The 16,574-nt window shown below is 45.6% G+C and overlaps 1 protein-coding gene across 2 annotated transcripts in view; it reads right to left on the bottom strand.

Moving 5' to 3' along the window:
- The window catches only part of LOC143923384 (uncharacterized), a 931,140-nt gene that overhangs the window by 62,215 nt on the left and 852,351 nt on the right, over positions 1 to 16,574 (bottom strand). For both annotated transcript variants that reach the window (XM_077447006.1, XM_077447007.1), the window contains exon 3: positions 14,248 to 14,321. In XM_077447006.1, the coding sequence (XP_077303132.1) occupies positions 14,248 to 14,321 (74 nt within the window). The remainder of the gene's footprint in view (positions 1 to 14,247; positions 14,322 to 16,574) is intronic.

Genomic DNA, 16,574 nt, shown 5'->3' with positions numbered 1-16,574 from the left:
AGGATTAGATCTATCCCAACGACTGAGATGTATTGTAGTTAAGGCTGCTGGGTCCACAAGAATGTACCCCCAGCGTGGTTAATGTAGACCAGGTCGTACTTTACATATTAACTCTGGAGGCACTCCTTTGGAGTTCCGCCCATGGATGCCCTTATGTGATAGATTTGTAATAGCCATCTGAGCCCTTTGACTGACTTAATCCGCACCCCTACGATTGTCTTCATTGGACAGTGCTTGTCTTCTGATGGCATTAGGCCTGACGAGAATATAGTTTTGCTTCTTGAAGAAGGGCCAATTCTATGTCTCTTCTGTGACTTGATACTTGGATGTCTGAGATCCTTCTAGATCTATTTGCCCTACAGGATACCTATTCCATGTTACTGGCAATATTGAGGATGTCTTATCCTTCTGAATAGAGTGAGACAATTTGTCTCACACTATTTGGAAGACCCCATGGGGGAAAGAATAATCTACCCAGGTCTTTCGGAATTGGTTGCCAAGAAATGCAACCGTTACTGGATCCCAGAGAGTGAGGACTCGACTAAATTTCATGTATCCTTTAATGCCGTCTCTAGGCATACTTGTATACAATTCAATCCTTACAGCAAGGAACAGAGAATTTCATCCTTTAAATTCTGTAGGTTTTTCTTGTATTTAATGTACTTAAAGTCTGGAGTAGGCACTCACACTAAAAGGTGAGACCTCCACTTCTGGGTGTAGCCACCAGTGGCTAAGGCCCAATTTTTCAGCCCCTGTTTAACAGGGGCATGTAATTACAATTGTTTATGCAATACTTTGCAACAGGGCTCATTCCTGCACTCCAACTAGAATATCTGTGAGGGATTGCAGTGTCGTGACACCAGCACCAGTGCCTGAGGCCCAATTTTTCAGCCCCTGTTTAACGGGGCATGTAATTACAATTTTTGATGCAATACTTTTGTAGCGCCGGCTCCTGAAGAGCATGCGCTATGTGTTTTTGAAATTGAATGGTGCCCTCAAACCGCAGTTTGGTTTGGGTTTAATTAGTCTAAATTTTGACCTCAGTATCAGTCTGACTAGACTACAGGGTGTTCTGCCTGGTCATAGGGGGTGCTGTCACTTCTGGCAGGCATGAAAACACAGTCTGGTTGGGTGTTTTAAGGTTACTTTCTCTCGGAACCGGCCCAGTGGGAGTGTCACTCTTGCTGTTCTTTCTGGGAGAGGGTACTTAAGATGCGGATGTCACGTGGTTAGGGGGTTTCGGTCCAGAAGTATGTTCTGACTATATGGTCCTGGTCCTCCTGACCAGCCCCCAGGACTTCCATGGCCTGGGGTGCGGATCCACCCGACTTTACGCCTAGGGGCTGGTTGGCCCGAGGCGAGGAAACAAAAAAAAAGGATTCGGAGGTGGTCCGGTGCCGTCTCGGGTTGTGGAGAGGCCCAGCAACCTCTAAGTTATCCAGGGGAGGACTCTTTGGGAGAAGGCCACGCAAGGGTTGGGTTCTCAACAAGAGCCTGGTAAATCTGAAGGACCTAAGCAAATCCAATCTCGTGCGATACCGCCGGACTGCCTGCAAGATACTGGTACCACACGAGTGTCCTACAAGTTTTCAAGTTTCCTTGTTCGTGTTCCATAACAAAGTCTGTGGCAGAGACTTGTTCCTGACTCAAACACCTGTTGGCTGCTAGGCCTGATGAGAGAAGGACTATCAAACTAGGGTGAGGATCCAGCTGTGAATGGCTAGTCTCTGGATTTATTCAAAGTAAGAGTTATTTTCATACTGACTTTGACACTAAGAGTACCTGGACTTTTCACCTAAACCCTTTGATCCTATACTGAGAGACTGTTTGTTAACTACGTTTTTGCAAATAAAAATCCCTTCAAGCGGATCTGTCGTCAATCTCTATAGTTCTTGGGCCATCTACCACGGGAAACCCCTAGATGCAAATCGAGGTAAATAAGGTAACGGTAACCCCAATAAATTCAGCAGCTCCTACGGGGATCAGTGCTACACTTTGCAGCAGGGCTCATTCCTGCACTCCAACTAGAGTATCTGGGAGAGGTTGCAGTGTTGTGGCACCAGCACAAGTGCCTAAGGCCCAATTTTTCAGCCCCTGTTTAACAGGGACATGTAATTAAAATTCTTGATATATTATTTCACAGCAGGGCCCATTCCAGCGCCCACTGAGAGTAACTGTGAGGACTTACAGTGTTGTGGCACCAGCACCACCACAACCACAAAAGGCCCAATTTTTCTACCACTGTTCAACAATGGCATGTAATTATAATTCTTGATATAATAGTTCACAGCAGGGCGCTCCAGCTCCCACCAAGAGTCACTTTGAGGGCTTACAGTGTTGTGGCAACACTAAAACACATTTCTGCAAAGCATATAGGGCAGGCCCCTACTTTCAAACATCCAACTTACAAATGTCTCCTACTTGCAAACGGAAGGAGACAACAGGAAGTGAGATGAAAAAAGACGGACGACAAAACAAATTATACAGGGGTGATAACCCTTCCCTATGTTTTCCAAATAACTTAAAAATACATTTTTTGACTGGAGCTACACTTTAAAAACGTACCATTTCAAAATGGAAAAAAGATTCTACTTAACACAACAAACCTACACAGTCTCTGTCTTGTGAAAAAAAGTCAGTTTAAAAAAAAAAATTCCATTGACCCATGTCCCCTGGGGCAGGAGCTGAATCCCCAAACCCTTTTTGGGACAATAACTTGCATATTAGCCTTTTAAAATTAGCACTTTTGATTTCTAACATTCGAGTCCCATAGACTTTAATGGGGTTCTAAAGTTCGTACGAATTTTCAGCCCGTTCGAAGGTTCTGGTGCGAACCGGGTGGGGGGGGGGGGGGGGGTGTTCGGCTCATCCCTACCCACAACCAAGCTCTGAGGTAGAGTTTGCCTTTAAATAAACACAACTGTTTGATTAGGCTTGGTATGGAACCATTAGTGACTGTAGGCTGTCTCTGCCTCTGACCTGCAACTTTGTTTTGCATTTTGGCCGACACACCAGTTACCACCAGACCACTATGATTACTGTAGAAATCTCCTACTTCAATATTTCTTTATTGATTTTCAGTGCTTTAGTGCTTTAAACAAGATAAACAATTGTAAAAGCATATCGGATGTTCCGACTAGAGCAAACAGAGGCAGAGCATACAAAGTAGAGTAAAGTAATGCAAAACCAGTCCACAATGCAGACTAACTAAAAGTGAATTGGGGTTAGCTATTAGAACAATAACATAGTAATGCAATATCTCCAGTCGGGGGGGGGGGGGGGGAAGGGTATGGATAGGAGAGCACCAGTTAGAAAATATAATGGTTACACCAGAGGGGATGGTTACAAAGGAGAATACATCGGTCGCACAATAACAATAGTAAAGAATAACAAGCAGGAAATAATATTATGCAGTTACCGTACATTTCGGGTGCGTAAGCCAAATACGCCATTCAGATAGAAACTTTTTCATACTTAAGTGTTTCCGAGCTACTAGTCTTTTCATCTCGCATTGAAAGTTTAAGTCAGAAATCGTGTGTGTGAGAGAAGGAGAAGTAGTGGCTTTCCAAAGTTTAGTAATGTTCAATTTCGCTGCAAGAGGTAGGTGGATGATCACTACTCGTGTGTTTGGCGGAAATTTGTCAACGCCAAGGTGTAAAAGAGCCAATGAAGGGTCGGGAGATGTTGGGATCTGTGATTTGGTGGATATCAAAGCAAAAATTTGTTTCCAGAAGGAGCTCAAAGATTTGCAGAACCATAAGATGTGCGCTATGGTACTGGTACTTCCAAAGGACCTCCAACAGGTAGAAGGATGGTCTGGGAAAAATTTAGAGAGACGATAAGGTGTGAGATACCATCTATGGAGTGTTTTTTGATAAGACTCCCAGTGATTAGAGCAGTGGGAGGCTGTGTAAGTGAGTCTAATGCCGCGTACACACGAGCGGACTGTATGGCGTACTTAGTCCGTCGAAACACATTTCAGCGGACAATCCGCTCGTGTGTGGGCTTCAGCGGACTTTTTCAGCATGCAGTCCGCAGTACTAAGTATTTCGGTTTTTTCAAAATTTTGTCCGTCGTACTTTGGTTTCAGCGGACAATACGGTCGTCAGTATGCTAGTTCGACGGACTAAGAATGGCGCATGCCCAGAAAGGATTTACACGGCGGAAGGGTGCTTTGCTGTGTATTGGACTTGCTATTTCTAGTCCCGTTGTACGTGCTGTACACGTCATCGCGCAAGCTTTCGACGGACTGTTTGTGTATCCGTGTGTGGTCAAGTCCGTTCAGTGGAAAGTAGGACGGACTGTCCGTCGGATTGTATGACGGACTAAGTACGCCATACAGTCCGCTCGTGTGTACGCGGCATAAAGGCACGTGTCCACATGTCAGGTGTGATCGTAGTGTTTAGTTCGTCCGTCCATCTGGAGAGAGACGGTATTTGCGAATAAGGCCGATTGTCGTTCAGGATAGGGTACATTAACGAAATACCATGTTTCGGATATGTCGAGTTGGTATAAAAGTTGTGAAATTTCTCAGGAATAGTTGTTACCGTAGAAAGTTTAGCTTGGCGGAGAAGGTGTGAGATCCTAACATATGTGAAGGTTTCGGTATGGGGAAGGCCAAATTCGTTTTGGAGAGTAGTAAAGGTTTTCAGGTTGTGGTTAGCGTGGTAAAGTAGATAATTTCCGTTTCAACCAATTTCTTAAATTTAGGTTAGGTATTTGTGACATTGACGATCTGAGTGTAATTTGTAGTGTATGATACGATTGATCCAAGATTTTCATCTGGGTGACTTTCTTCCAGACTGTTAAAGAAGCCATTATGGACTGGGATTTATGTATTGAAGGAAGAGGGAAGCCTGCTGAAGTAGCGAGAAGTAATTCACGTAGGGTTTTTGGATGGAATGAGGAGGATTCTAAGATAGACCAAGCCTTATTAGGGTTTGGATGCCACCAATAGAATAGTTGGTCTAGAATGGAGGCGTAGTAATAGTTCTGAATATGAGGGAGGCTGGTCCCTCCTTTTTTATGTTGCCTGGTTAAGATCTATTGAGCACATCTAGGTGGTTTAGTGTCCCATACAAATCTGGAGAGTTGTTTTTGAATGGAGGTGAAGGAGTGGGGTATTGGTAATATTACAATCCAAAAAAGATAAAGTAGCTTGGGAAGAATTAGCATTTTAAAGGATGCGATGCGACCTAGTTTGGAGAGACCTGTTGTGCGCAGCTAATTTAATAGTTGGGGTAGCCGTCTTTGGAAGGCATGATAATTGAGGTCATAAAGTTGGGATAGGGATGGGGCTAAGTTTATTCCTAGATATGGAAGGGAGTTGTTAGACCAGGAGTAGGGGAGAGTACTCTCTAGGAGGGATTGTTGTCTATGCGGAAGATTAAGTGGAAGGATTAGGGATTTAGAGGTGTTAAGTTTGTAAAAGGAGGCAGAGCTAAATTGGCTAATGATGTTTTGGATTGCGGGCATGGAGAGTCGGGTTTGTGACCATTAAAATGACATCATCAGCAAAGAGGCTGATTTTATATTCCATGTCATTATGTATAATTCCTGAGATGTGCTTGTCCCCTCTGACCTTAGCCGCAAGGGGTTCCATTATCAGGGCAAAAATGAGAGGGGAGAGCGGACATCCTTGGCGAGTGCCATTAGAAATCATAAAGGGTTTAAAAAGAGTACCATTAGTCAGTACTCTGGCTGAAGGATTTGAGTACAGTGAGAGTATGGCCATTTGGAACCATCCTGTGATGCTGAATTTGGATAGTAACTCTCTCAGGAATCCCCAATGTACCCTGTCGAATGCCTTCTCTGCGTCTAGCGACAATAGCAGAGAAGGCGTTCGAGTTTGGGTGACTTGGTGAATCAGGTTAAGGACTCTTCTAGTGGCGTCTGGGGCTTGCCTGTCTGGCATAAAGCCAACTTGATCAGGGTGTACAAGGTCGGGAAGATAGTCTAAAAGTCTGGAAGCAATAATTTTGGCAAACAATTTTATATCTGTGTTGAGGAGAGAGATAGGTCTGTAATTAGTTGTGGAGGTGTGGTCCTTTTCTGGTTTGGGAATAGTGGTGATGGTGGAACGCAGCATATCTACCGGTAGAGAACCAGAGGTGGCAGCAGAGTTGAAGAGGTCGGTGAGATGGGGGGCAATAATGGAGGCAAATGATTTATAGAATTCATTAGTGTATCCATCTTCACCTGGAGATTTGTGAAGCGGAAGAGAGTTGATGGCTTTTAAGGTTTCATCTATGGAGAATGCACCCAATTGGAGGAACTCTCTCGACCAATTTATAGCTGGAAGATTAATAGAGGATAGGAAATTGTGGATAATTTGGTCGGTTGGGGGGAATTGGCATCATTGGACAGGTTGTAGAGAGAAGAATAATAGTCGCTAAAGGCGTTAGCGATGTCCTGAGGATTTGTCAGGAGTTTGTCGGAGGCGGGGTCCCGAAGGGAAACTATCTTACTTTTAAGGCGTTGGGCTTTGACCTGTCTGGCCAGTAGTGCTCCAGCTTTATTGCCTAAGGCGTAGTATTTGGCTTTGGTCAGTTTGAGATTGTTCTCAAATTTAGAGAGTAAAAGGGATCAGAGTTTCTGTCTCTGTTCTAGAAGCTTAGTAGCTAGTTTTTGGGAGGGGTTCTTTTTATTTTGATGTTCCAGGAGAGTAATTTGGCGGAGGACCTCGTCAACTTGCTTAGACCTCTGGTATTTAACATTACTATGTAGCTTAATTAGAATGCCACGCATGTAAGCTTTGTAGGCTGACCAAAGTATAAACTTATCAGTATCCGGTTGGTCATTGATTTGGAAATACATTTGGTTTTCAGTAGCGAGAAGCTGAATAACATTGGGGTCCGAGAGGAGAGAAGAGTCAAGTCTCCACAACCGATTAGTGTTAAGTCTGCAGTTTCCCACAGTAAGGGAGACAGGGGCGTGGTCCAACCACGTGATATTGCCAATTTCAGATTTTGTCACATCTTGCAGGGTGAGTTTATCAACAACAAAGAAGTCAATTCTGGAATAGGAAAGTTGGGATGAGGAGAAGTATGAGAAGTCTCGTTCGTTGCTGTGATGGCATCTCCAAGGGTCGTAAAGGTCATTTGTATGAAAAAAGGGGACAAGAACGGAACGTTGAGTTTTGGGCGTAGAGGTAGTGTCTAAAGTAGTTTCCCCAACAATGTCCTCCACCCATGAGGAGCCTCCCCCTTCGAATTTTGCGTGATTTTTTATTTGGACCGTATACATTTACCAGGGTGTAGGTAATTTGGTCAATATCACAGATGATAATCAGAAATCGGCCTTGTGGATCGACAATTGATTGATGTAGAGTAAATTGTATAGTGTTTCGTATGGCAGTGAGGACACCATTTTTCTTCTTCGGCCCTGAGGCTAAGAAAACCTGGTCGTAATTTTTTAGCATGAGTTTAGGAGATTTTGCAGCAGCGAAATGAGTCTCTTGCTTTAAGAGAATGTCAGCTTTTTGGTTGGTAACCTCTTTGATGAGTGCAGATCTTTTCTGAGGGGAGTTTAAGCCCCTAGCATTGATAGAGACTAGTTTGAAAGCCATTCTCAGGATTGGAGAGTAGCGTGGACGTCCGTATATAAAGATGAGTGGTAAGATATGCTGGGCTATTTACTAGTCCGGCTATACGGGTAAGGTCGATGTAAGTTGTAGTGTAAAGCTCCTGGTGCATGGTATGGATGAGGGGCAGGGATTAAAAAATGAGAGCCCAGTAATAAAAAGGGTCTGAGCTCAATGTGCAGACACTACTGCAAAAAGAAAGCGGGGTAAAGAGATCTTACGTCCACAACGTGGGACAGGGATCTCTGAACAGGCAGCCAAGTGCTGGATAGGAATGCTGCAGTTAGCTAGCCATAATGCGTTTGTAGAGAAGGGTGAAGATTACACTGGATGTCCAGCAGATGGATCTGGTGCATGGTATGGATGAGGGGTAGGGATTAAAAAATGAGAGCCCAGTAATAAAAGGGTCTGAGCTCAATGTGCAGACACTACTGCAAAAAGAAAGCGGGGTAAAGAGATCTTACGTCCACAACGTGGGACAGGGATCTCTGAACAGGCAGGCAAGTGCTGGATAGGAATGCTGCAGTTAGCTAGCCATAATGCGTTTGTAGAGAAGGGTGAAGATTACACTGGATGTCCAGCAGATGGATCTCTTCCGGTTTCCATGAGAGTTGGCATTTGGGCAGTAGGGTTCGGTGTGTCTTCTGGGATGATGTGCCATTGCCTCAGGAGAGAGAGCCCCATAGGGAGGGTGTGCACTGCATGGGTCTTGTTTTGATGTGTGATAAGAAGCTTAGTAGGGAAGCCCCATTTATAGGGTATATTATGATTCCGAAGCGCTTTAGTTATTGTCGCCAGCTGTCTGCGATTGTCCATCGTTGCTTTGGAGAGATCTGCATACAGCGCAATGTTAGTGAAAGGGTCTGGGAGATTTGTTGCTCGTTTGGCTGCGTTCAGGACTCTTTCTTTGACAGAAAAAAACTGGATGCGAGCCAATACATCCCTGGGAGTAGAGTCAGGGAGGTGGGAAGGCTTGGGGAGTCTGTGTGCTCTGTCAATTTCCAGGTCTCGGGTAGTCAGGTCAGGTAGAAGAGCCTGCATCAATGCTTGTATAAATTGTATGAGCTCAGATTGTTGAATCGATTCTGGGACATTGCGAAATTTAATATTGTTCCTTCTGGAACGATCTTCCAAATCTGTGATTTTTAGGTTGATTAATTGGAGTTCATCTTCATGGTCCGCGAAGCCATCAACCAATTCATTATGTGCAGTAAGCACGTCTCCCAATTTAGCCTCTATATGTGTGATAGCATTGTCATGTTGATTCACTACAATGGAGAGGGATGAGACTGCTGAAGATATGTCAGTATATAGTGTTTGCCTCAGTGAGAGCAGCATACTCTTCATGGTGTTTTCAGACAGTGGCTGGTATGAGGCAGGAAAGGCCTCTAACACAGAGGCTTTTTGCGGTGGGGGGAGGGAGAACAAGCTGGGAGCTGAGGGAGGCTGTAATGGTTCTTCCGTCCTGAGCCTGGACTTAGCAGGGCTGGAGGTGGTGGGAGAATTAGGAGGAGAACACTCACCCTGTGTGGTGGGCAGACGCTGGGGTCCAGAGGACAGCAGGGAACTCTGAACCTGTGAGGAAGAGGACCGCGCTGAGGATTCTCGGCCGCCGCCGCCATTTTGGCCGCTCAGCACATCAGGTGAGGGGAAATAGTCCGTCAATTTTCTGGGCAGAGATGATCCCTTTCGCCTCTTGAGCATGGCCGCTCACTGTGTGGGGACCTTCGGATGATCTGGGGATAGTTTTCCCTTCTCTATAGCCGCTCTAGAAGTCGCTGTGGCTGGGTTTCTGCAGAGCTGGAGAATCAGTCAGCCATCCGCACGAGCCAGCAAGCCACGCCCCTACTGTAGAAATCTCTTGATCTACCAGTTAACTACATAGTGGTTCAGGGCTGAAGAAGATCTGTCCCTTGTTGCAAAAGCAGGTTGACTGGTGTTGAGGGCTGGAGAGCCCACCAGGAAGTCGGTGTAGCGCTGTGGTAATCACAGGCAGTGAAACATTGCCCCGATGTGTGGCTGCAGAGATCGGGCAATGTCTCACTGCCTGTGATTAGCGCTGCGCCAACTTCCTGGCGGCTCTGCACGTGGACCATGCAAACACGCCTGAGCTCATCCCTATCTGTTACTAATGTTTTACAGGTTGAAGTCTGTGTCTGCAGTATTGCTAATGCCTGGACTGATAACAGGTGATACTGATCCCTTTCCTAATAACGCAGGGCCTGGCCCTGCAGACTGGGCTCACTGTGTATTGATGCTTGGTTGTGGTATTATCCTTGGCGGTACATGTGTCTAACGTAGGTTTAACCTGCTAGTGCTAATTTCAGATGACTACTGCTTGTTATTTTTGGGGTTAACTTTAACCTCCGTTCTCCTTGTTGCACGTCTAGGGGATGTCCCGTGGTAAATAGCCCAGTAACTTGAGACGCAATAGATCCACTTGAATGGATTTTATTTGCAAACTCAGACAATTGAACAGTCTTTCAACTTGGGATCAGAGGGTTGGAAAAGGAAGTTCAGGTACTCTTAATGTCAAAGTCCATAAACGTTAAAGAACTTGCTTACTTTGACTGCATCCAGAGAATAGCCATTCGCAGCTGGATGATCACGCAGGTTGGACAGTCCTTCTCTCACAAGGCCTAGCAGCCAACAAGGTGATTACTCAGGAACAAAGTCTTTGTCACAGACGTTTTTGCGGAACATGTAGGGAAACCAAGCTGTAGAACACTTGTAGGATACCTGGATCTTTCAGGCCGCTTGGCGATATCTGCAAGACCAGATTGCCTCGGTTACTTCAGCCCTTCCAGGCTCTTGTTAAAAAAACCAACCCGTACTTGGTCTTCTTCTAAAGAGTCCTCCCCTGGAATGCTCGAAGTACAAAGGGTCTCTCCCGAACCAGAGACGGCACCCAACCACCTCAGAATCCTCCTTTAGTTTCCCTGCCTTGGACTAGCCAGCCCAGAGGCATCAAAGTCAGGTGGATCTGCACCCAGGCCATAGCCTTCCAGGGGGCTGGTCAGGAGGACCAGGACCATGAAATCAGCACATCATACTGGATCGGAACCCCAAACCACGTGACATCCGCATCTTAAATACCCTCTCCCAGAGGGCACAGCGAGAGGGTTACTCCCACTGACCTGGCTCCGAAAGAGTAACTTAAGCACCTGACCAGACCATAGTTCCACACCTGCCACAAGACAGTGCCCCCTATGGCCAGGCTGAACATCTCACAGTCCAGTCAGACTGATACAGAAGTCAAAATAAACCAAAGCAGTTTAGGCAAAGTTTAATTTTGAAAAACGCATAGCGTGTGCTCTTCAGGAGCAGCCGCTACATATGCTTTTTGGAAATGCAAACTAAAAGCATACCTGCAGAAAATAAGTCAAGACTGTAGGGACAGGTTTGTTCAGTTAATATGAAGGGCTTCGGCCCAGCACAGCACATCTGCTATCAGCATTAGCAGTTTTGCAGACACAACCACAACCCTTCAGAAATGCAAGCTTAACCAAATACCTGCAGCAGTAACTGAATAATATGGATTTGTGCACCATGTGGTGCCTTACCACTAAGGATGAGCTCTGGCGTGTTTGCATGGTCCACGTGCAGAGCCCGCCAGGAAATCGGTGCAGAGCTGCGCTAATAACAGGCAGTGAGACATTGCCCCAATGCACGGCTGCAGAGATCGGGCAATGTCTCACTGCCTGTGATTACCGCTGCGCCGACTTCCTGGCGGGCTCTGCACATGGAGCATGCAAACACGCCTGAGCTTATGCTTAATCAGCATTAAAAAAAAAAAGAGAATTCTGCAAGCAGGGAGGAGACCTACTCTTATAGTATAACCGGTCCTGAGATAGGGCAGGGGGCAGAGCCTACCCATATGAATATGCTGTCATGCTGTGTCAGGAAAGAAAGACTGCAAGTGTGAAGGACCTCCATAAAGAGAACCCAAGTCGTGGAAGCTGTACTCCTAAAATGCAAGCACTATTGAGTAAGGATGAGCTCCGGCATGTTCGCATACTCCATGTGCAGAGCCCGCCAGGTGGCGGGCAGCAGGCATTGGGCATTAGCAGCGGGCATCAGCTCGTGTGTCCTTTCCTCCACCACGGTGGCTGTGTTTCTCCTCCCCTCCTCCTAGGCATCCTGTTCTTTCAGCCAATCGGCAGATGGGTCTCAAGACCCACTTCCTGATTGGCCGGGGGGGAGGATCAGTTTTAAAATAGCAAACATTTCTTTGCTATTGTAACACACCTGGGTGGGCTCCGTTTATATACTCTTCGCCCCAAGCCCACCCTATTTTGAAGCCTATTATTGTCTCTGGCTCTAATCAAGTGCTTTAAAAAATAAAAACAACCCCCATTGGAATCCATGCATCTGGCATCCTAAAGGGGTCGGACGCATAGATAGGGGGGGGGGCGGCCATTAATAGGGGGGATGGTGCCCATGTGCCCTTAATGAACGGGCCATCCTTGGTCCCCACCCTGCTAATTCTATGACAGGACAGCTGCCCACCTTTTGTAAGAACCCTATGCTCACGACATACCTGGTCTAAGGCCTTAATATTTGAGAATAATTTTACTGTAACTTCTGTGACAAGTCACAGGGACATACTAGCAGAATCTTTGGCGCGTAATGCCACATTCAAGGGTAGACATTCTGTAGCTGTCATTTTAGTGTGGAGTGCACATATTTTGTGCCACCTTCCCTCTACACCTCAATTCCTCTCCTTGAGAGCACCATGGAGTGGGAACCACCACCCTACGTATACTAAGTCCACAGTATTGTCTTCCATCACCTTGTCACAGGTCCTGAGGGTTAAGGGGGTCAAGGTTTCTTCATTAGTATACCTAACTCTCTCATTGTCCCTTCTATAGAACTGCCAAGCTGGGCACGCTCTCAGATGGCACACTCCTTCCCAGACTTCCACTACTACTCACATTAGAGGACTCTGTCCAGACCTCCAAGGCCTTAAGCCCCCCACTGTAGGACCTGCAGAAGAAGGTAAGGGAAGATAGGGCGACTACAGCTATTCCTCACATGTTTTGTACAACCTCGCGTGGGACTTAATTCCTGCAAAGGGCCCGTTAGTTCAGATATGCAGAAGATTAAGACCCCTTTCACACTGAGGTGGTTTTCCAGGTGTTTTAGGGCTAGAAATAGCACCCGGAAAGCCTCCCATTCATTTCAATGTGACATTTCACACTGGGGCGGTGTGCTTGCGGGACGTTAGGAAAAGTTCTGCAAGAAGCATCTTTGTGGCGTTTGGAAGCGGTGTATACACTACTCCCAAAATGCCCTGCCCATTGGAGTGAATGGCCAGCGCTTCCAAAGTGCCTGGAAAGTGCTTCGGAAGTGGCACAACACTGGCACTTTCAACCCCTTCTTCACCCGCTAGCGGGGGTTAAAAACACCCCGCTACCGACCAAAAAGTGCCGCTAAAAACAGTGGTAAAGCGCTGCTAAAATGAGCGGTAATTTACCGCTAACGCACATCGGCCCCAGTGTGAAAGGGCTCTTAATCTTAGCAGTTCTGGGGTATCTTGCTCCCATTCCTCAAACTCCTTAGCCCCTCCCACAGCTGACCTTAATATGGGCAGTCCTCTCTTCAACTGGTAAATTGACCCTGTGCACCCTAGCACCCTAGTTAATTTCCACAACTAAAATATTTTTGATGTAATTAACACTATTTTAATTGACTAAAATATGACTAAAACTAGAACAGTTCAGGTGGCTAAAATATGACTGAAACAAAAATGGCATTTTAGTCAAAAGTCTATGAAATTTGATGTCCAAATGAACACTGCACTACCACATATGAATAAGTGGGAGGTATCTACTAAGCTGCTGAAAGAAAAAAAAGAAAAATAAGAAAAAGGCTTTTCTTATTTTATTTATTTTCTTAATATTTAATGTTGATAATATATTCAGGTAATATGTGCGATGCTTTTATGTTTTTTTTATATTTTAAAGTTGCACCTCTGTTTATGAAAAAGCAATATTTCTGTTTGTTTAGGAAACTTGGTTTTATTTATAAAGAGGTTATGTATCACAACAGCTAAATCTGTTCAAACCCTAATACTATGAATAATAACATCTTATTACATTTTTACTCCAGAAGTATATCATGAGATTGGCAAGTCTAGAGAAAAGCTTAATGTGGAGTTCCACCCAAAAGTGGAAATTCCGCCTATCTGTCTCCTCCCGCCTCTGGTGACATTTGCCACATTTTGGGGGGGGGGGGGGGGCGGGTACCTGTTTTTGACAGGTACTCTGTCCCCACTTCTGTCGGACTTACCCATGGCGAGGTCCGTCAGAGGCCCCGCCCCCCTCCTCCTCCTTCCCCTGCTGCCAGGTCAGTAAGAGAGTGCAGTGCACTTCACGCATGCGCTGTAGGGACCAGTTGTGAAGCCACAAGGCTGCACTGCCGTGTTCCCTTACCACCAATGCTGGCAATAGCACCCGACAGCCATTGGAAACATGGGCTGGACTCCAGGATAGGTAAGTGTCTTTATTTTAAAAATTTAGCTGCTCCAGTATGTGTAACTGCTGACTTTAAGTTTTTGGAGGGGGGGGGGGGCTGAACACCGCTTTAAATAAATGATAAATAAATAATATGTATTATGAGCATGGTTGAAAATGACTAAACCCAATTTCAAATGAATGCTGTACCTGTTATTTCATTGGCCTTCACAAGGATCTTTTTCAGTTCAGAGAATTCTTCGTCAGACATCCGGGTTTCAGAGCTAAACAGAATGCATATTGTATAAATCAGAAATGTACATTACAACATAAAGCTACATTGTAATTATTATTATTATTGTTATTATACAGGATTTCTATAGCGCCAGCAGTTTGTGTAGTGCTTTACATTATAAGGAGGGACAGTACAATTACAATACAAGAGGATTAAAGTGGTTGTAAACCCATGGGGGAAAAAAAAAAGCAACCTGCAAGGCAAAGGCATAATGAGCTAGTATGCATAGCTCATTGTAAATATAAATATTGTAAATATCTCCTAAACCGTATAGGTTTAGGAGATATTTCTTGGACCTACAGGTAAGCCTTAATCTAGGCTTACATGTAGGTCAAAGTGGTTTGTAAGGGTTTACAACCACTTTAAGCCTCATTCATACATGTGATGAGAATATCAGATGAATAATCGTTTGTTTTTTTGCATGCTAGTCTCTCATATCCAAAATGAAGAAGGTTTGAGAGGTTATGAAAGTTACTAAATTCTCGTACGACAGAATACAACTTTGGAAATTATGTAATTTGTTGTTTTGTAATGTATTCTTTGGTTTCCGAACATACGTGATCTTGGTCTTTTTGATTTTTTGTGAATGCTGTACTGAACTTGCTGTACTTAAACAAAAATCGTTTGTTTTGGTATCATACAATTTTTGTTTTCATGTTTGTTTCTTCGGATAAATTCGGATGAATTGTCGTGATCAGCTCTTGAAAGCTGTGTAATACCTATCAGATTATCATATGATTGCTTCAAAAGCAGTATTTTTCAGCCGATTTTCTGATTGTGTGTACTAGGCAGTAGGAGGTGCCCTGCTTGCAGGGCACAACTGGCCTATCGGGATACCGGGAAATTTACCGATAGGACACCTGCCCTGGGGCCACTTTGAGCTGTGGCTGACTGCAGCGCTCCTCTCCCTCGCTCTCTCTCTCCTATGTGTCACACAGCGGGCATCTCCCTCGGTGTGTATCATGGAGCTGGCTGGGTCTATGTTCAGCTGTGCTGAAGATCCCACCTCCCCTAGACCGGCTTGTGTGATAGGCGATTTAATCCAGTGTTCCATCTATCACAAGAGCCAGTCTAGGGGGGCGGGACTTTGCTACAGCACAGCCGAATACAGACCCAGCCAGCTCCATGACATACACCACGGGAGAAGCCCGCTGTGTGTGACACATAGGAGAGAGAGAGCGAGGGAGGGGAGCGATGTATGTGATCCAGACAATGCCATGGTGAGTATGTATTGATGGGGCACAGTGAGGCTGCATTCACGGGCACAGTGAGGCTGCATTCACGGGCACAGTGAGGCTGCATTCACGGGCACAGTGAGGCTGCATTCACGGGCACAGTAAAGCAGCATGTAATAGACAGTGAGGCTGCAATCATGGGCACGGTGAGGCTGCATTCACGGGCACAGTAATGCTACATTTGATGGACACTGAGGCTGCATTTGAGGGCACAGTGCAACTGCATTCATGAGCACAGTGAGGCTGCATTCATGGGCACAGCGAGGCTGCATTCTCGGGTACAGTAAAGCTGCATTGATGGACAGTGAGGCTGCATTCATGGGCACAGTGAGGCTACATTCAGGGACACAATGAGGATGAATTCATGGGCACTCACAGGCATAGTGAGGTGGCATTCATGGGCACAATGAGGCTGCATTCATGGGCACAGTGAGGCTGCATTCATGGGCACAGTGAGGCTGCATTCATGGGCACAGTGAGGCTGCATTCATGGGGGCAGTGAGACTGCATTAATGGGCAGTGAGACTGCATTAATGGGCAGTGAGGCTGCATTAATGGGTAGTGAGGCTGCATTAATGGGTAGTGAGGCTGCATTCATGGGCAGTGAGGCTGCATTAATGGGTAGTGAGGCTGCATTCATGGGCACAGTGAGGCTGCATTCATGGGCACAGTGAGGCTACACTCATGGGCACCGTAAAGCTGCATTTAATAGACACAGTGAGGCTGCATTGATTGGCACTTCTGAGGCTGCATTGATCTCTTGTACCATGTCTGTAGACTCTGACCATCTCCTGTATCATGTCTGCAGTCTCTGACCTTCTCCTGTATCATGTCTGCCTTCTCTGACCATCTCCTGTATACTGTCTGCAGTCTCTGACCATCTCTTGTATCATGTCTTTAGTCTCTGACCATCTCCTCTATCATTTCTGCAGTCTCTCAGCATCTCTTTTATCATGTCTGCATTCTCTAACCATCTCTTGTATCATGTCTACATTCTCTGACCATCT

This window comes from Lithobates pipiens, unplaced genomic scaffold (genome assembly GCF_037356315.1).
Source record: "Lithobates pipiens isolate NorthernLeopardFrog02 unplaced genomic scaffold, aLitPip1_a1.2 Scaffold_22, whole genome shotgun sequence".
Lineage (NCBI taxonomy): Eukaryota > Metazoa > Chordata > Amphibia > Anura > Ranidae > Lithobates > Lithobates pipiens.
The sequence above is the reverse complement of the archived record's forward strand: the minus strand, read 5'-3'. Positions and strand labels throughout refer to the sequence as shown.